Source organism: Leptopilina boulardi, unplaced genomic scaffold, assembly GCF_019393585.1.
Source record: "Leptopilina boulardi isolate dan_hultmark-lab unplaced genomic scaffold, ZJU_Lbou_2.1 LbouV2_165, whole genome shotgun sequence".
Classification (NCBI taxonomy): Eukaryota; Metazoa; Arthropoda; class Insecta; order Hymenoptera; family Figitidae; genus Leptopilina; species Leptopilina boulardi.
The window spans coordinates 3,501,539-3,521,692 of NW_026137713.1; the positions used below are offsets into that span (position 1 = coordinate 3,501,539).

Sequence of the window (20,154 nt, forward strand, 5' to 3'; positions counted from 1 at the left end):
GCTTTACAAAATAAGGAAGAGGGAAATTGTTCTCTTAAATCTGTCAAGTTCAATTGTACATGGGAGGAATAACAATGATACTAACATAAGAATTATATGCTAGTTCGTAAATTACAGAGAACCTAATCCTTAATGGTTGATGTTGATGTCCGATAAAAGTTTCCCATCAAATATCTGTTTTATTTGCATTTTCGTTGTATTCAATTTATCTTTTATACATAAAAGTATTGAATTTCTATGACGTCTTTGAAAATTAATATTTCTTTTTAATTTAACTCGTTGACAGTCTATTAATTTTCCAAACGTCAAATTCAATGTTTTTTTTTTTTACAATTTTTTATAGACTGATAAAAAGAAGTTCCGATACATTGAAATACGTTCCTCTAACAAAGGGAAAAAACAAAGAAAATTGAAGTCCATTGTTTCAAATTACTATTAACAATTTTCATTTGTTTCTAAACTTTAATGTAATAATTAGTTTACTTTTAAAAGTTAATTTTATTTTAAGATTTAAATTCATTCATGTACAATGACATAAATCTGTTAAGCCCTTGCTATGAGCGTGTTAGGATTTAATTTTCGTTGAAAAGTTAGTAATTGACAAGTAAAGATTAAAAGATATCAGTTTCCTTATTGTCTTTCTTTTTTTTTTTTAATTTTTAAGGCGATTAGGAATTCTTTTATCAAAATTTGTTGAGATTTTCGATTTTTCACTCTCTAAATTTGAATTTCGTTCACTAATTTAAATTTAGAAAGCAACTAATGTATACATAATTGATTTTAAAATTATTTATGCTTTTAATTCTGCAATTATTATGGAATATTATTTTTAAATTGAAAATTCTTACTAAAATACAGAAATTGATTAATAATGTGAAAATTATAAACCTTATTATGCTAAATTACTATTATTGTTATACTCACCGTGAGGACCTTCCGGAATCATAATCACCCTCAAAGCTACTGCCATTGGCACTGCTAAAGCTCCACTAATCAGCCAAATACCTGCGATGATTAGTTTAGCTTTCAGTTTGCTTGGTCTTGCACTGAAACATATATAGATTCAATTTAAAAAATTGACAATTTAATTGAATAATAATTTAAATTTAATTCAATTAAAATTCTTATTTAATTTAAGAAAAAAAATTTAAAAATCGTTGGCAGGTTTTAATGCCTAACATATTAAAGGGTAGTTGTTTACTTGTCTAAAAATGGACAACACACACTCAAATTTATATGCTAATTAGAAATTCGATATAAAGTAAAGTTTGAAAATTTCCAGGTTATAAATTTCATTGAAACCGTCATTCAATTTGAAATTAAACCGGAAATTACTTGTACGAAAATAGTTTGGATACATGAAATGGAGGGTCTTGAAAAGAAATCTTTGAAATTCGTAGAATTTAATATAAGAAAATGTCATGGGTAAGGGAGGATAAAGAAAAGCGATGTATTTAAACATCACAATTGAAACACGATGTAGGGCGATAGCAAATGCTTAAGACAATAGTAAACGATATTTTGAAATCCATGATAAAGAAAAACAAATTGCAACTTTATTTTATGTCAATTTAATGGTGATAAAAATAGTAAATTTCGAGGAGGGTTTCTGAAAATTAATTTTTCAAAATAAATCCATTTTTGGGAAATGTTTTCTTTGAAGAATATATGATAAAATTAGATATTGATTTTTGGTAATTGTAGGTTATTTTTTTAAATAAAAAAGATATTTATGTTTCTTCAATTCTTGACCTTTTAAAAAATTTTTAAAAATGTTTTTACAACTTTTAAAAGATGAATACAAGAAATCTTGGACAAGCGATAAGAATGTTTGAAACTTTTAAAACTGATTTAGGTATATCAATGTAAGTTGGAACAAACATACGTTACTCTTTATATGTATATTCTTAAAGTATTTTTCAAGTTGCAAACTCTCTTAAATTTTCTTCACCCTATTCGTGGAGAACAAAACCCGCACCAACTTTCGTTCATTCCCTCAACAGAGACTTCGTTTTCACATATAAACACGTGAATTTAATATACAGTCACCTACACACATTTATTTTATATATATATATCATCACCGAAAACCATTTTCAAGTGAATTTAAAATATATTAAAGATTGTTTTGGGAAAATAGAAAGAAAATTAGCCTATAAAGAAGACGACGACGGCAACAATGTGCGGGACAAATTTTTTATAATAAAAAGTAATTTAATAAGTTATCAAATTTTGGAATTCGCTATTTAAAAACTATTACATATTGTTATATATGAGCTATAAAATTTTTTTTTTTTTTAATTTCATTTCTTTTGAAACAAAATTATGTGTAATAAAAAAAAGTTCTGTCTTAAAAAATTGCATTTTAAAATATCTGATAGATTGTGAAAGAGTATAAAACTACTTTTAAAGTTTAAAAAAGATGTAAATTTTCTTTTTAAGGAAAAAGTAATTCACTTAATAAGAAAAGAAGAAAATTTAGATTTAAAGATCATAAATTTGATTTGAAATAATAGCACTTTGTAAAAAAAAATAGTTGCAGTTATGTTTGTGAAAAAAAAAATTTGCTTTTTATTTTTTCTCTTTGAAAAATTACTGATAACTTATTAAACAATAATTAACGTCATAACCATACATTTTCTAAAGTAACCAGATCATTGTGCCTCAGTCTGTCTCATGTCAGCGTCAGAGATCGCATTCATTTAAAACAGCACTGCTGATATAATCCGAGACCCCCAACGATAAATCAAGTGTCCGATACCCGGAAAGAAAAATTTCACGATAACAATACTGTAGATATCATTAAAAAAATATCCTGTTTTACATTTAAAAATAAACAATGTATTTCAATTAATTAAATTTTTTTTTTTTAATTCGTAACTTCTTTTGAAGAATTGCCTATATGTAATATTAATTAAATTCATGAAAGGAAAATTTAAATTAAAAACTATTCAAAATAAAAGCGTAATATTATTTTTGCATTTTTTTTTGACTAACCTTAAAGGTTTAAGTATGGCTCGATGTCGGTCAACAGCAATCGCTGTAAGGGTGAATACTGATACATTTACACACAAAGCCTGTACGAAAGGGCAAAACGCACACATGAAATGAGGTAAAATCCATCGTTGTAGTAAAGCTGCTTGAAACTGAAAACATCGTTAATACGATTACTTTACAACCACTTTTTATTATTATTATTATTATTATTTTATTAAAAATGTTTGAAAATATTAATAATTGGTCTTTTAAATCTTTGAGGAAGAGCAATAAGGAATATTAAAATGCTTTAGATTTGAAATTTTTTTTTTTAATTTTTAAGAATAGAGAGATGAAAGAAAGTTTTTCTATGGCTATGAAAGAACATGACGACTTTGAGTACACTTGAATCTTTTCAGTTATGGAAGATCAGAAAAAATGAGTAAAGTTAAATTAAAAACAAAACAGTTTTCTGAAATTTGTTTTTTTAAAATTAAAATGTCATTTAGAATTATTCATTACTTAAATTGTATTTAAATATAATTTTCTAAATTTTTTTCTTTAACTATTCATTTGTGTTACGAACGAGAAAAATTAATTATTTAATTTTTATAATTTTAAACAATTACTTAAAATTTTCTATTCGCCGGAGGAACCAAGTTGCCATTAAAAGTCAAAATGAACATTTAACTTAATAATGTTTATTTTTATGTGGGTTCGATTAATTATATCGCCGATAGAAGACGAAACTGCCAATTTAATCTTTAGATCGTAAATAATGTTTCTTAGCTTTGAGATGAAAATCCACACTATTTTTGACAGCACAAATAAAAAGGTCTATTTGATTGAATAGAACAATTGGAATTTTAGTTTACAAAAATTTATTAAAAATCAAAGTAAAAATTGCAAAAATTACACATTATATGCTTTCTTTTGTAAAGAATAATGTTTTTGGAACGATACAGTTTTTTATTACTTACGGCTAGATTTCTCTTACACACTACCGTCGAGAGAGCTTGTTGAGAAGGGAGAATTCTCGCGATCTCGTCACACAATCAACGGGCAAAACGAAAGAAAGGTGTTATGCGTATTTCCGCGTCTCGAAACGCGGTACCGGTACCCTATCAGACACAAGCGGCGCAGGTACAATCCGTACGGACTGGCCGGTTTTAAGAACAAAAAATTATTTAATAAATTATAAATAATTTATTAAATAATTTCTCACTGTACTGATCAACCGATTGGGACTCAGCCGGTTCAAGGTTCGATTTAATTTTACGTCCGCCCAAAGAAAATAGAATTTAAATTGGAGCCAGCTCGCAGACGGGCCTTATTCTTAAAATTAAAAATTGGCTCAACGACAATCTATCGTGATTCAGCAATTTTAATTTTAGAAATTTAAGCACTGCTGTTAATTTACCTGGCTCAACGAAAATCTATCGTGATTCAGCAGGTATATTATTGAGCTTTCTCCACAGTTTAAACTCTAAGTTCACTTTTTAAAGAAATAATGCAAAAATCAGTAACACGTACTAAGTGATTGACTGAAGACGAATAGGCAATGAGGCCCTATGAGCTTCTGCTTATAAAGAGCATCGCGAGATGCACTTAGTGGGATTAGTGAATCAGGGGTAGAAGGATTCTGGGGGTTTCAGGGGTATCGATAAGAAAACTTAGATCATCGTCCATCGATATTCTCAGAACCCATGATTCTTGTTATTCTTTTCTTTGTTGACACTATTGGAACTGCACATCTCCATATGTGTAAGTGTATATATGTGTTTTTAATAAAGTATAACTCGCAACCTTTGTTGAATTCCAGAGCGGTCATAGTTCTGCACAGATTATCGTTTTCATATTAAAAATGAAACTATTTTCCTTTTTTATATATGCATATACATTTTACGCATACACACGTACATTTACCTTAGTACACATACATATATGCACGACATACATGTCTCAAAAATTTTCTTCTCTTTTTTTTTTTTATATGCATTTTGTTTTTTTTACAAAATTGACCCTCTTAAAATAAAATCTTAATTGTTGCGAGTTTATATGTGCTTGGAAAATGTGACATGTTCCAATTTAAGCTATCAACAATTATTCTATCTTTATTTCCCTTTTTTTTTTAATTTGAAGGTATTATAAGGAAAAGAATAGGGGAAGGAAGGCAGTGTTTGCATCGCGCGATACTCCTCAAGCGCCTCACACATATGCGTTACGCAGGCTATGGGGAGTCCGTGTCTGTGTGTACCGCATCCACGCTACGAGACTCATTGCACCTGAACGCGTGAGAAAGAGAGAGAAAGATAGATAGAATTGACATATGCGATTCTTCTCCCTTCTTATAAAATAATACATTTTCGTAAATATAATAATTGCAATATAATAATCACATTATTGTTGGTTACTATAATATGCGTAGAAATGTGCAACCAAACAATGTATACACATATCTATGCATATCACTTTGGCATACTATGAACACACGTACACACGATAAAAATAATGCACACGCATACGTGCATATACAATGCATATTCTTTGAAATAATATTTGATAATGATGATTCTAATAAGTAGAAAAATAGTATTGGTAATATATCCAATTGTTTATAATAATAATTATGATTAATTATTAATATTAATTTTAGTAAATGTAATTAACAATGATAATAATACGATTTATCATTATTAATAAAAAAAATCATGAATTAACAATAATTTGCATATTGTTAATTAATTAATTACTGCAAATTACTAATAAAAATGAGTAAAGTATAATTGTTTTATTTATAATAATATTTTAGTATCTTTATATAAGGTAAGTACACTATATTATATTTTTCATGCATATATTTATAATATTCAAGCTTGAATATTGGTATTAGATAATTAATATAGTTTATAATATAGCATAATATAATATAGTATAAATCATAATATAGAATAATATAACATAAGATAGAATAAAATAATATATTATAATATAACAGTTTAACAAAGTTATATTATAATATCATAGTCATAGATACATTTTTAGAAGCAACGAGAATATAAGACTGTGTGTGTGGAGTATCACTCAACGCGCGCGATTATCGGGGATTCAAATTACATGCCTATATACATTGTGGCATCGACTTGGAGATTTTATTCTTAAATAATTTTCAATTATTCTTGAAATTATTTATTATCATTTTATTTATCTTTTATTTATAATTTCGTTACGATAGTTCGTAACAATCCACCGCGGATTTTTCCGTTTTCGTCCCCGAAAACTCATGGTCTCGACCACAGCATTCCTTATACTTTGTATATCGACATATAATCTAAATATTGTGTCTACTTGGTGACTCTTCTAAGCACTGCTACAGTATAGGACCCAGTATCAATGTCTTTGTGCTGATACAAATCAGTTCATTTCGTGAAGTGATCAAGTGCGCTTGTGAAATTTAAAATCTCTGGGATTATTTTATTTTGAACAATTTTAGTGGATATCGGAGGATTTTATTTTAAACAATTATTGTAAAAGTGCGAATAGTGCAAAAACTTTGGAAGACTATATTTTTTTTTTTATTATAACAATTAGTGTAAAAGTGCGGGTGGTGCAAAAACTTTAAAAAAAAACTATTTTTTTTTTTTAAAAAAAAACAATTAGTGTAAAAGTGCGGGTGGAGAGTAAAAAAAAATGGCTGGAAATGCGGAAAACAGCAGAGAATTTATGGAGAGGTTTAGTAAGTTTCAAGATTTTCTATTTTTTTATTTCTTTTTACTATTATTGAATTATTTATTGATTGTTTATAACAATCGATAAATATATCTCATTCTCGGTAAACAAATACACACATCCTTTTAAAAATAGATAATAATTATTATTATTATAAAAAATTTTTTTTTTTTTTTTTTTTTTTTAACCTAATTTATTTATCTTAATAATTATTTAATAATTTTAATTTTGTTTATAATAAAAATTTTATTTATTTATTATTATTATTATTTTTTTTATAGATTTCAAATAAAATTAATAATTTTTGTTATTAATTTATAATAATAATTATTATTGATCATTAAATATTAATTAAACAATTTAAAAATATTTCAAAATGAAAATCGTTCATAATTTTGAATTTGCTTTCTAAATGCTATCAAATGTATATTCCATGCTCTTGGAGGGGTATGTATATAGTCGATGCGGCGCCGCATCTTACACTTGATGACAGCATATATAGATATACATGTATACACAGTTCCAGCGCGATGATCATAATATGAACCCAGACACATTATATTACAAAAAAATATTTTAAAATTAAAACTAAAATATATTATTATTACTATTATTATATTTGTTTAATTTTCTTTTTTTTTTTTTTTTTTTTTTTTTTTTTTATTAATTAAATTAATAACATACATTGTACATAATTTAAATATAATTAATATTTTTAATTATTAACAATCGATTATAATTAATATATATAATTTTTTTTTTTTTTTTTTAACTTTCTTTAAAATTTTAATTGTTTATAATTTATTAGCAATATAAAATTACTTAATCAAAATATTTTGTAAATGTAAAATTAAAATTGATTAGAATAAGTAATTATTTTCAACTTTATTATTGATGTTTTATATAAAAAATTCTTTGTTCGTAAAAATAAATTGACATTTAAAATTGCATTTTTTTTGTCTTGGTTCATATATTCAAAGTGCTATTAGGCATGGGTACCATCTATTTAGATGGGTGCGCGTACAGACAGCTCGGCGCCACAGCTCATGCCTTGTACACAGTATATATATATATATATATATATATATATATAGAGAGTATACATGCTTACGGTTTGAACATAGTGACCACAATATAGGATTTAAATGCACAGTGCATATACTGAGTTTTATGAATGAATTTCTCCTATATTTTTATTTAATAAACAACATGTATTAGTTAACTAATTAATTATTAATTAATTATTTATTTAATAGAAATTTCGTAAAAAAAAATTTAAGTTTACTAAGTTTTGTTTATTTAATAAATTTATTTAATGTTATAAATTTTTAGCAACAATTTTTTTTTATACATATAAAAAATTGTTTATTTAACAATTTTCAAAAATTTAATAATAAAATTTGGTACATATAATAAAATTTTGATAATTATTTAAATTTTAATAATACTTATATTATTATTATAAAATTTTATTTCTGTAACAATTTCTTTAATAATTATTATATTATTATTTATTTATTTATTTATATTTATTTATTTATCTTTTTTGTTTTTAATTAGTTAATTTTATAAAAATTTACCAAGAATTATAAATTATTTAATAAATATTTATTTTAATAAGAATTATGGGAATTTTTGTTAACTTAAAAAAAAAATTGTTTATTTAACAAATTTTTAATATTTAATACAAATCTCCAATAATAATTTAAAATTTAGCAAGAATAATTAAAGCATTTAATAAATATTCGGCTCAATAATAATTTTATAAATATTTAGAAAAATTATTTATTTAACAAATTTTTAATAATTATTACATTGTTTTTATTGTAATTTTTTTTTTTTTTTTTTTTTTTTTTTTTTTTTTTAAATTGAAAATTTTTTTTTTTTTTGAAATCAATGACATTTTTTAATTAGGCTTATAGTTTACGAGATATTTAGGATTTTATCTGGCAGTACCTTTTTATATAAATTTTCGAATGTTTTGAATTTGGAGAAAAAAAATTTTCAATCTCGATTTACATGTTTTAGATCTCAAAATTTCGTGTCTCATTGTGGTAATCAAATTTCGGTATTGATACGAACTACAAGAAAATGAAGTTTAAAAATTTATTTTTATTTATTTATTCCATAATTTTGTTTATTTAACAATAAAAATTTACCAAAATTTATCTGATTTTAACGTATTTTTGTTTAGTTATCGAATTTTTACGAAATTCAATAATAATTTTTATTACTTTGAAGAAAAATTGTTAAAATTAAATTTAAAGTTGGTTCAATGTAGGATCTATGTCGGTCGGCCTATCTAATGACAAATGCTCAATCTGTCGCTTGACTATATCCCCTCTATGTAGGCTAAGTAATATAGGACCTCTATAGAAGATATATATATATGCGCTATGTAGGCCATAGTATGTAGAATCTATATAGGACTTAAATGTATTATTTACGTAGGTCAAATGTTCTACAATCTATATGGAGTTTTTATTTGATTTCTATATAGGCTTAACAGTATAGAATCTATATAGAAATTTTGAGGAAATCCGATATAGATGAATATAATATAATCTATGTAAGACTTGAAATCATTTCGAATTAGGAAGAATAATAATTGCATTATTATTGCAAAATTTTAATTATTTTATGCCCCCTTTTTTTTTTATTTATTTAACAATTTTTATAATTAACAGGTAATTTTTCTATAATTTACCAAAAATTATTAATTATTCTAAAATTGCGCTTTATTAATAAATTTAATAAATTTTGTTATAATTTTTATTATTTAACAGAAATTGTTTATTGAACAATAAAAATAGAATTTTATTAATTTTTATTAAATTTGAGATAATTTTTATAAATTACAATTATTTAATAAAACTTTTATTAAACTTTAGTAATAATTTTTATTTAAATTTTCATATAATTGCACTATTATCATCAATCAAATTTTTTTTTTTTTTTTTTTTAATATATGAATCGAAAAAACTTTATAACCTAGAGATTTTGTTAGTTTTTACAGCAAGAGCTGAAGGAGGGGTGGTTTCCGCTGTGTGTTCCCACACCGGTATTAGATACCGCTTTACGATTGAAGAGGGTAAGTACTGTGAATAAGAAAATAAGGTAAGAAAAAATATACATATATACACATACACATATACATTTGTACTTAATTACAGACGGATGGCATTGGTATAAGGCCAATGAATATGAAGGTGCAAGCGATGCTGATGATGAGCGCGGTGAGGAGGAAAGGATAACGGTCGGGTGCAATATTGCAGCCCGCGATCGCAGCCCCGGCTCATCACGCCCGCCCAGTCAGGAGCACATCTTGCCCCCCACATGTAAGTATTATATATATATATATATATATTAGAGAAATATTTTTAAATTCAATTGTATTTATTGATTTTTGTGGTTTATTCTGGATTTTTAGTGGAGGAACCGGTAGGTGAAGATTGGCCTGAAGAGAATGGCCTGGCAGGTGATGATCTGCCTATAACAGGTAGGATATTGTTAACGTAAAGCCCATACGTGTATAAATTTTAGACATGCATATTAATACTTTAGTTTTTATAGATCGAGCTGATGAAGATGTTACATCTCCGGATGTAAGTGACATTGAGTCACGAAATTGCGAAGAAGATTTAGAAGGTAACAAAACCTCTTTTTTTAGATGAAAAACATATACATAATTATGGGTTCCTATATATGCATATATATACATTTTTCTTTTTTTTTTTTTTTACAGATGAGGCAGAAGAAGAAGACGAATCGGAGAATGTTACGTCTCCAGATGTGAGTGACATAGAGTCACTAGGAGATGACATATTTGTCGAAGGTGAGTCATGAATATTATATATTAAATACACATTTGGGTTTATATTAACATTATTATTATTTTTTTTTTTACAGATGATGTTCAGGGAGCAAGGGCTTTGACTCCCCCCGATATGCCCGAGCTTGTTTGTTGGGCAGATAACGGTATGTTTTTTTATCATTACATGTATCCTTATATAAATTTTTGTATAACACTTGTACGTCTTTTCTGACATTCATACTTTTATTCATTCAATTTTTATATTACAGCTTATGGTTTTGCAGCCCAAGCTTTGGGTCGGAGTATAACTCCGCCCGATATGCCCGATCTCTTTTCGTGGGTGGATAATGGTAAGATATTTTTATCTTTATAAACTTTTTATATCACATTTGTGCGCCTTTTTCTAACATTCATACTTACATTTATTCAAATTTTTATTTTACAGGTGATGGTCATGCAGCTCGAGGCTTGGGCGGGAGTAGGACTCCTCCCGACCTTGTGTTAGAGGATAATGATGGTAAGAAATTTTTTTTTTTTATTTATTAGTATTTTTAACTATTTTTATTTATTAATCGCTTGTCATATATCGTTTATTAATTGGTTAGGTTGGGTACCATTCCTGCGCCGTCAAGAGCCCCTTCCTGAGCTCCTTCCTGAGCTCCGTAGTTTTGAGCAAGTGATTGGGGTCTTGTTGAAAGTAAAACTAAGGGGGGAGGATAATGAAAATGCAGACTACCGCATAATTTATCAGGAGGAATCTGACGCACCCCCTCCATGTTAGTAAATATATATATATACATACATACACACATATACATACACATACACATATACGTGCACATGTTCAAATGTTTAATATGTAATTCCCGTCTTCTTTCTTTTTCGTTTTAGATTGGTGTTTTGGGCCTACTAACCCCTCTGAAGAATTACTATGCGTAATTCTTCAAATGCGAATAATTGATTCGACGGGGGCCCGAGTCGAGTATCGCGTTATTTATGGCAGCGACGATTAATGTATATACACATTTTTGTACATATCATATTTTTATTTTATTTTATTTTATTAGCTTTATTTAATAGTTATAAGTTTATTATTGTTACCCCCTATTTTTTTTTATTTTTTTATCATTTTACTGTTATTATTTTTTTTTTTTATTTTATTTTTTTTTTTTTTTTAAATTGATAATTAATAAGTTTATTATTTGTTTATAGTTTACTATATATATATATATACATATATATATTATTATATTTATATATTTTTTTTTTTTTTTAAACACATATAGATAAGAATAGTTTGTATTTTTATATTTGTAAACTTTATATATATATATATACATATACCATCAACACACAAATATTCATTCGCACATATTCATTCATATATATTCATTCACATACATTTATTCATTCATATATATTCATTCACATACATTTATTCACTCATATTCTCATATAAAGAGAGGAAATATATATATATATATTTTAATAGCAAAAATGACGTTTGCTTTAAAGAACATTTTAATTACTTTTTATCTCCTTTTCCAGTAAAATTTCCCTGCTTTTGTTTCTTTTAACTGAAAATTTAAACTTAGGGTATGACTGTAGCAGCAATTAGAGTGAGTATAAGAATCATACATGTATATATAAAAAATAATTTTGTCTTTTACTTGTTTTAACCATAGTTATTTTTTTAGAATTTCATCGCATGTAGTCAACATTTCAAAATATCGTTGCACTGATCACAATTTTTACCACTCACATCTTTAGAACTGAGAGGCCATTTTCTTTATTAAACTACACTTGGCACACGGAGATTCTTTTATTGATGGAGAGAACTGGGACTCGTATATTTTATTTTGAATGGGGAAAACTGGAATTTGTTGTAGAGTTCAGCATCGTATTTGGATAATTTTTGGGACTATTTGTAGAAAAACAAACAAAAACTCGCTGCATTGTTGATGAATGTTGACAAGATGAAAATTATATGCACTGGTTCGTATAGTTAATATTCACTTAATTCATTATTGTTTTGCTTTTTCTTATTATTTTATTTTTGTAGGATTTCTTTTTGAAAAATTGGCTTCGGTTTCCTGTTTGATGATGGTTTGTATAGTTTTATAATATTGTTTTTGATTTTAATTAAAAGTTTCGTGAGAGTAATTATAAATTTTCTTTTAGCTACTGAAGATAATTTTTCAATGGTATGACTCTTTTGTTGAACGGGAATGAAATCTGGGTCTTTTGCTGGATCTGATGCAGGACACATTTAATTTTGGAAGGAGCAGCAGGATTCAGCATCGACTATTATTCAGACAGAGACGTCAAAAGCAACTCTGTCCTGGAGCATCACATGAGGCGCAGGTGGAGGAGGCGGTGGAAAATTGTTGTTTCTTCTACGTCTGCTAGATATCTTTCGATAGCATAGGTAGATATTGCGAGACAGGATCAGCATCAATAGCAATAGTATAACCTTGAATCCAATGGCGATGTAGTTTTTCACATCTAAAATGCCTCCTATTAGTGGAATTTCCATCCTTTCTTTGCCGTGGTGAAATATTCCAGATAGTTTTTATTGAATGGGGTTTTAGACCTCCTATTTTTACAGAAGAAATAAATGTTAGAATTGAATTTAAATGAAAACAGTGTTTGTATTTGAATTTCTCCAATACATACTGACATTAGGACTGATACTATTCACACTCGTTTGGTCGTACATGCGTATCTGACATCCCGAGTTCCTTTTCGTAATAGGTAATAGTTCGAAAATGCCCTCCAACGACTAACGCTTTCCTGAAGTGAGTTTCGAACAAGCTTTCTATAGTAGATTGTCGCCAGTCATTTTCATTGTAACGTTCTATGAAATTATGGTCTATATATTCGAAATCATCTTTTAAGTACCAAGGATAGGGTATGTTTATAATTTGATATTTTGACTCTTCTGCTTCTTTAAACAATGGTGGTAAATCAAAACATGAACACAAACAACTTGTAAATCTCCTATTTATAGGTATTTCATGAAAATCAGTTATTCCTATTTTGTTTAGTTTATTTTTCCTAGCTTTGTGGATAGGTGTCTTGAATGGGAGAGACAATGGGAAAGAGACGTGTAAGCATTGACCATCTGGTAGAAATTGTAAAGGCCTAAAACAACAATTCATGTTGTTTATTAGATAATATATCCAGGAAGAAAAACCCATATCTAAACCTATTTGAAGAGTGAGTGTATTACTGCTTAGAATAACATACACTACATAATTATACAAAAGGCTTTTTGGATCTATGATTTTAATAGATCTTAGAATAGCATAGAGATTGGGATATAGACAAATAAAACCAGATTTTAATCGAAATATTGTCCTTTGTCCAGAAAATACTTTTACTGTCAATGATTCGAGAATTTCATTGTCGGATTCATCATAAATGATCATTGTTTGACCAGCAACTCTAACATCACGAATATTTTGAGCAGTTTTTAGACAATCTAGCAATATGGCATTATATGCTAAATTAGCTAGTGTTCTTGGGATTTTCCATGATTTTTCGAAATCCTTTAATAATCTTTTGATAATTAATGGTGGATTTTTCCGACTAATTTCCGAAATAGGGACATCTTCTACATTGGGAAGCAAGACTTCTAAAAATTCACTCATTTTGAGTTATATATATATATATATATATATACCTAATAATTAAACGGGATGTTGAAGATAATATTCTACAGTTAGGTTTGAAACTAATCCTAATGTTATAGCAGTTTTAGTTCCAATTATTGCAGAATTAAATTGAAAAGATGATTCCGTATTAGGGTCTATAACTAGAAAGAAAATTTTATCACCGTTAACTTCTAATTCTACACTTCCAACTACTAAAAGAAATTCATTTCCTATCTTCTCTATAGAATGACTAATATTTTCATATTCCACGTTTAGAAGATTTACAGAAATAAAATTGTGTTTTGTTTTTAGAGATAGTAATACGTCTATTTCGTCTACAATTAAATCTGGGGACATCAGCGTTATATATTCTTCTCCATTTAACACTATTTCATCCTCAAAATTGGCAGGTGGCATTTTCAACGCTTAAGTACATATTGATTTTTTTTTTTTTTTTTTTTTTTTGTACTCCTTACACAGTTTGCTTCAATCTCTTCACAACCTGATAAAAGAGAAAGATTTTAATTAACAATATGCCATCATTAATTTATCTTTATGTTTTGAAAATCTCTCGTTATTTTCATCTTCTAGGATTACATTATTATTTTGAGTAAATCCTACTACGGTATAAGGACCTTCGGCTCTCTTATCGAATTTATTCGCTCGGATTTCTTTATACGCGAACACCTTGTCGCCAATTTTCGCTTTTAGAGGGCGGGCAGTCCTATCATGATATTCTTTAGACTTTAGTTTCGCTTGGACAAGATTTTTGGCAGCTATTCCCTGAATTTCGCTCATTCTAGTTATAAGTTCTTTTAAATAGGATCCATAAGTCTCAAGCTCTGGTCCTTGGGGAAATGAACTTGGAATTCTTGCTAGTTTTCCGAAAACCAACTCGTAAGGAGTGAAATTAGTTGCCTCGTGAACTGATGTATTATAATTAAACATCGCAAAAGGTAAAAGACGATCCCAATCGTCAAAATCCTCAGCATAATGTTTAATAAAATCTGTCAGCTCAATATGGCTTCTTTCTAATGCTCCATTGGTTTGAGGTCTGTAGCCAGAAGTGGTTATTTGTTTAACTCCAAAAATTCTTTCCAATTTTCTCATGAGTGAACTTATAAAACTTCCTCCTCGATCAGTAAGAACACATCTAGGCGCTCCAAACTGAGAGAATAAATGAGTAGCTACTGCATGAGCGATTGTGGTTGTTTTTATATCGGAAATAGGGACTGCTATACAATATTTACTGAAATTATCTTGCATAGTGAGAATATACCGATTCCCATTTGGAGTAGTAGGTAACTTTCCTACGGTATCTAGGGATACTTTGTCAAAAGGGCCTGCAGGAGTATCGGTTATTATCATTGGTTCACGAGTACGAGCTCTAACTAATTTATTTTGAAGGCAACTCTGACATCCTCGTATAAATTCTGTTATTTCATCTCGCATTCGAGGCCAAAGGTAGCGTTCTCTAATTCGTCTATATGTCTTCGTTATCCCCTTGTGACCTGCTAGTAGACTTTCGTGATATTCCGAAATAATTTTTGGCCTCAATTCTGGGGGTGGAACTTCAATTTTTCCGTGGCACAATATCATAATGATATCGCCACCGCGGAATATTTTTGTTAATAATTCTGTCATTTTACCTTGGGGAAGGGAACCTAACAAATCACCTGTATTTGCCATACGACATGTAGATCGAGTATCTCGGCTCAAAGCTAATTTAAGATTTTTCAAACCTAGAATTACATTTCGCCAGTCAATTTCGTCATAATGTCTTTGTTTAACAATTATTGAATAGGTACAATATCGTCCACTAGGGGTAATAAGTATCTGACCTATTTTTGGTCGTTTTTCCTGCAGTTCTTGAAGATCGATTCTCTCGGTTGCCACTAAAAGTTTTGAAATAGCATCAACTGGTTCACAATCTTCTGACATGAAATGAGCATAATTGTCTCTTTCATATGTTAATGGTTCTGACCATTTTTGAATTACGTTATTTTTAGTCAACACGTCTTTCGTTATTTTAAAGTCATTGTCGTCACAAGTATCAGAAAAAGATGGGGAATCATAATACGGAATACCTACACCTTTGGAAGATTTTTCTATGGGTGTACACTTTGTTCCCGACACATTATCATTAGTTTTTTCCTGTAGTCGGCGTGGCACAACACTAGATTTTTTTCCCATTTTTGAACCATTTGTTTTCATGTAGACAAATGGAGTAGATTGAGCATCAGGAATGACGGAAAATCCAGGTGTTTGAAATATTGATCCTTGCCATTGGGAATAATCCTTAGCGGGGGAATGCATGACATCTGGATCGTCCCTGAAACGTACTGTACTCTGTCTTCCTTCAATTTGTTTAGCAGGTAATGTAGGCGAAGGTCGCGGCGAATTTTCTATTTCAACATTTGAAACTTGGCGCTTGTTGTAATTGTCCAAAAATTTTCTTATCCTTTCTGTGAATGCATCATCTTCGACATCACTATTTTGGCATGGATCCAGGGCTTCTAGAGTATCAAGGAGTTCTTCGTCATTTTCACCTTCCGATACATGCGTTAATTCTGGACGAGTAAATTCTTTATCCATTCCTTCGTGGTCCCATGCTAATGTTAGGTTAGTTTGATCGAATCCTCTATTTTGCATTGACTTGTCAAATTGCTGAAATGATTTTTCTAACCCACTTTTTACTTTCCACACTTTGACGTCTGATTCTTCTTCTGTGCTTCCAATCGGTTGGGGAGCAATATTAATAATCACATTTTCAAGATCACAAATTTCTTCCTCTTTTTCTTCTTCGATTTCAAAATCGTCCATGATTTGTTCTTTATTGACACCTTCTTTTGCTAATTGATCGGCCATTTCATTACCAGTTAGGCCTTGATGGCTCGGTATATGTTCCCAGACAACGTTTAAGGGTTCTAAAGCCTTTGTTAATTTTTCAAAGGCAATGCGATTTTTAACAGGTTTATTTTCCTTAGTTTTCCATTGGTTTAGTTTCCATTTTGGGATCCAATCCGTAACACTTTGAATTAAGAATTTTGAGTCGGTGTTAATCCTCAGATTTTGGATTCCTGCTTCTTGAGCTTTTAAGGCGGCTACAGTTGCTGCTTCTATTTCAGCTGCATTGTTTGTTTGTCGACCCTTGGATCGCTGAGAAATATTTAAGGGATGATTATGACCAAACCAAATACCTATTCCAGCTCTTGGTTCTCCACTTCCGTTGAAACTACAGGCGCCATCTACATAAACGTCTGTATAAGTGTTTTTCGCTGGGGAGAACAGAGGAATAGTGGTTTGAATTTGATCCTCGGAACCTACTATTTTTGGACTCGCCTGTTTCTGTTTTGGGGTTATTTCTACACTAGGGAAACCGCTATGACTTTTTCTGAAAACTGGGGGATCAGAATCTTCATTTAATTCCTCATCTGTTGTTATTTCGCTAGAAGATGATGGTTTTTCACTAGAAACAGGGGTTTCTGGATTTGGAATTTCCCTTCCTCTAGTTAGCCTTTTTGCAATACAACTCTCGTTCGGATCGACGAGATTTTTAGTACCTCGAGGTAAGGTAAATGTTTGATCCTTTCGTTCATCTCTCTTGGTACTACCTTTAGGTCGACCCGGCGGATTTTTACCTGTGGAGAGGGGTTGCTTAGGAATCGTTGATTTTATGAGAGTTTTAGGGAGGGGTCTTCGCATTCTTACAACTTGTGATGGATCACTTAAGGTTCTTTTATAATTAGGATTCAAAATATTTGTTTTTGGCCTTTCCTTATACCTTGCAGAAGTAGAGGGCTTTTCACTATTTGAAGAATCCTTTTTCGCGCACTTTTCCTTATTATCCTTCTTGCTAGATTCGCTTCGCGTTATGGGTAAGGCTCGATATTGCACGGATTGTTTCTTATCTATTAACACGTTCATTGGAATCTGATCAGGATTAAGAGTTTCACTTTTTGCACTAAGGTTCGAGGATGTAGATTTATCTGTATCTGCGTCCGTCGTCACGTCGCTTTGATTGTCTTTTTCTTTTATGGGACTGTTTGATAATGCTTCTACAATTCTGTTAATTTTACCTGGCTTGTACTCGAATTTATACACGTAATCTTGAAGACGTAGCCTCCACCTGTGTAATCTCGCACCTGGATTTTCAATATAACTCATCCAGTGTATCGGTTCGAAATCGCAAGCTAGAATAAATTCTCGACCATATAGATAAGGTCGAAAATTTTCTACGGCATATAGGATCGCAAGGCATTCTTTTTCCGCTTTCGGATATTTTTGTTCATTTTTATTTATGACCTTTGAAAAATAAGCCACGGGTAAATCGATTCCGTCGCATTCTTGAGTTAAAATAGCACCTATTGCACGCTCAGATGCGTCGGTAGTTAACTTAAAAGTTTTCGTAAAATCAGGATATTGTAGAATAGGTTCTTTACAAAGATGGTTCCTGAGTTGACGAAAAGCTTTTTCCTGATCATCAGTCCATTTCCAAACAGTTTCTTTCTTTAAGAGGTCTGTTAATGGATTTGATATTTTTGCATAATCTTGTATAAATCGCCTATAATAACCGGTTAATCCAAGGAATCCTCGAAGTTCCTTGATAGTGGTAGGATGGGGAAAATTCCTTATCGCATTTATTTTATTAGGATTAGGTTTTACCCCTTCTGGACCGATTATATGACCGAGATATGCTACTTCCGTTTTTAGAAATTCGCATTTGTCAGGTTGTAATTTTAAGTTTGCTTCACGGAGGCGATTAAAAAGCCGTCTAGCTCTTCTATCATGTTCTTCTAAAGTGTCGGAATGAATAATGATATCATCTAAATATACGAGAGCTTCCGTATCAAGCATACTGTTTAAAACGTTATTTAATAATCGTTGGAATGTAGGAGGGGCATTCTTTATTCCCATGGGCATACGCTTATATTCGTAATGAGCGTTGCCGGTAGAAAAAGCTGTTTTAATCCTATCGTCAGGGTGTGTTTCTACTTGATGGAAACCCATGGCTAGATCAAAAACTGTAAAATACCGCGCAGTGCCCAATTTTTCGAGCAGGCTATTTATATGGGGTAACGGGAAAGAGTCACCTATAACTTGCTCGTTTAGTTTCCTATAGTCTACAACAACTCTCCATTTCTTTTGACCCGAAGCATCGAGTTTTTTGGGAACGATAAGAACTGGGGAATTGTATGGTGAAGTCGAAGGACCAATGATTCCACAGCTCAATTGTTTTAGGAGCTGCAGATCCATTTGTTCTCGAGCTTCATGAGGACACCTGTATTGTTTTCTAGTGATGACTTTGTCATCTCTTGTTGGAATTCTATGCTGAATTAAATGGGTACATGACAAAGGTTCCCCATTCAAGTAGAAAATGTCAGCATAGTCTTCTGCCCAACCGTAAACAACTTTTCTTTCTTCAGGGCTCAGATGTGAAACGTAAAGGGCATTTTTAACCTTTATAACTCTATCAGAATAACCATTAACATTTTGATCCTGAAGTTCCTCTAGTTCCGAATCTGTTAATTCTTCTCCAGGAAACTTGCAGAAATCAAAAGGTATTAATTCTTGTGGAGTTAGTTCAAGATCAATATCCTCTTCAGTGGTATTGATAGCCACTGCATGACATACACCATTGGTATTGGTAACCACTGCTTCACCAAGGTAAAGTCCTTCGGGTGTAGGTACTAGAGGTAAATAACCTTCTTTTAGGCCCTTGTTAGAAACGTCGATCGCGATTGGTTGTCTAGTCCTCGCTTTAATTCTGAGAATTCGAGCAAATGGTTTAATTTCAGGTTTCAAATTTTTTTTCGATTCTTGTGATTCTAAATCTACGAAGGGTATAGGAGTTATAGGATCCGAGATTGTAACTAACGCATTATGTCGAAACGATATTTGAGCTTGCTCTTGACGAAGAAAAGGTCTTCCTAAAATACCTGATGTGGATATCGGAAAATTATTTTTAACCACGTGGAA

At 29.9% G+C, this 20,154-nt stretch overlaps 3 protein-coding genes across 5 annotated transcripts in view; 1 reads left to right on the forward strand and 2 right to left on the reverse strand.

Annotated features, from left to right (window-relative positions):
• The window catches only part of LOC127277060 (RYamide receptor), a 65,251-nt gene that overhangs the window by 10,185 nt on the left and 34,912 nt on the right, over nt 1-20,154 (reverse strand). For all 3 annotated transcript variants that reach the window (XM_051297874.1, XM_051297873.1, XM_051297876.1), the window contains exons 4-5: nt 2,998-3,146; nt 925-1,046 (exon numbers count right to left, since the gene is read on the reverse strand). In XM_051297874.1, coding sequence (XP_051153831.1) covers nt 925-1,046; nt 2,998-3,146 — 271 coding nt within the window. The remainder of the gene's footprint in view (nt 1-924; nt 1,047-2,997; nt 3,147-20,154) is intronic.
• LOC127277062 (uncharacterized) lies at nt 5,835-11,664 on the forward strand. Its single transcript, XM_051297880.1, has 7 exons — nt 5,835-6,712; nt 9,713-9,796; nt 9,879-10,043; nt 10,136-10,204; nt 10,279-10,353; nt 10,451-10,540; nt 10,615-11,664. Exons 1-7 carry the CDS (start codon nt 6,667-6,669, stop codon nt 10,749-10,751), a joined length of 666 nt encoding a protein of 221 aa, XP_051153837.1. The 5' UTR covers nt 5,835-6,666; the 3' UTR covers nt 10,752-11,664.
• Nucleotides 14,693-17,926, reverse strand: LOC127277059 (uncharacterized). The gene has a single exon (XM_051297872.1). It carries the CDS (start codon nt 17,878-17,880, stop codon nt 14,701-14,703), a length of 3,180 nt encoding a protein of 1,059 aa, XP_051153829.1. The 5' UTR covers nt 17,881-17,926; the 3' UTR covers nt 14,693-14,700.

Coding starts and splice junctions, on each gene's coding strand:
- LOC127277062 (XM_051297880.1), top strand. CDS start 6,667: ATGGCTGGAAATGCGGAAAACAGCAGAGAATTTATGGAGAGGTTTA. Junction 10,354..10,450: donor TTGCGAAGAAGATTTAGAAG/GTAACAAAACCT, acceptor TTTTTTTTACAG/ATGAGGCAGAAGAAGAAGAC. Junction 10,541..10,614: donor AGATGACATATTTGTCGAAG/GTGAGTCATGAA, acceptor TTTTTTTTACAG/ATGATGTTCAGGGAGCAAGG.
- LOC127277059 (XM_051297872.1), bottom strand. CDS start 17,880: ATGCGAAGACCCCTCCCTAAAACTCTCATAAAATCAACGATTCCTAAG.